General features: G+C 32.2%; 1 protein-coding gene across 1 annotated transcript in view; it reads left to right on the top strand.

Moving 5' to 3' along the window:
* LOC108689042 (angiotensin-converting enzyme-like) overlaps positions 1 to 587 on the top strand; it is a 6,198-nt gene that overhangs the window by 2,504 nt on the left and 3,107 nt on the right. Inside the window, exons 10-11 of the mRNA XM_018195641.1 lie at positions 33 to 165; positions 243 to 427. Of these exons, the coding sequence (XP_018051130.1) occupies positions 33 to 165; positions 243 to 427 (318 nt within the window). The remainder of the gene's footprint in view (positions 1 to 32; positions 166 to 242; positions 428 to 587) is intronic.

Below are 587 nucleotides of genomic sequence, written 5' to 3'. Positions count from 1 at the left end.
TCCTGTCTATACTTATATTACTTTTATATCTTTTATTTCTAGGTATTTTGTAAGTACTGTATTACAGTTTCAACTGTTCCAATCTTTGTGTGAAATTTCTGGTCATACTGGCGAATTGCACACTTGCGATCTTTATAGGTCACGAGAAGCAGGTCGATTATTATCGTATGTAAAATTTGCTAAAATATTAATAAAATAGCAATTACTAATTTATAAAGAACATGCGATTTTCATATTTACAGAGATATTCTGTCAATGGGAGCTTCTAGACCGTGGCAAAACGTTGTTAGACATATGACAAGAAGCAGGATGAATAGAATAGATGCTGGTGCCATGCTCAAATATTTTGAGCCTTTAAATGCATGGTTAAAACGACAAAATGAGATGCAACCTGTGATCGGCTGGATCACAAGTCGCGATGACAGAGGTTGGTTTATATTAATATTTATTAAATGACTTAAAATATCATCCAATAAAAAGTGCAAAGTGTATCTTGTAAAAATAGGAATTTTTCATTTTATTTCAGAATTATTCGCACAATGGTACGAAAACAGTGCACGAAGAATTGAATTGTGGAATTTATTTCC

This window comes from Atta colombica, unplaced genomic scaffold (assembly GCF_001594045.1).
Source record: "Atta colombica isolate Treedump-2 unplaced genomic scaffold, Acol1.0 scaffold254, whole genome shotgun sequence".
Lineage (NCBI taxonomy): Eukaryota > Metazoa > Arthropoda > Insecta > Hymenoptera > Formicidae > Atta > Atta colombica.
Note: the sequence above shows the minus strand (reverse complement) of the source record. Positions and strands in the feature narration are given on the sequence as shown.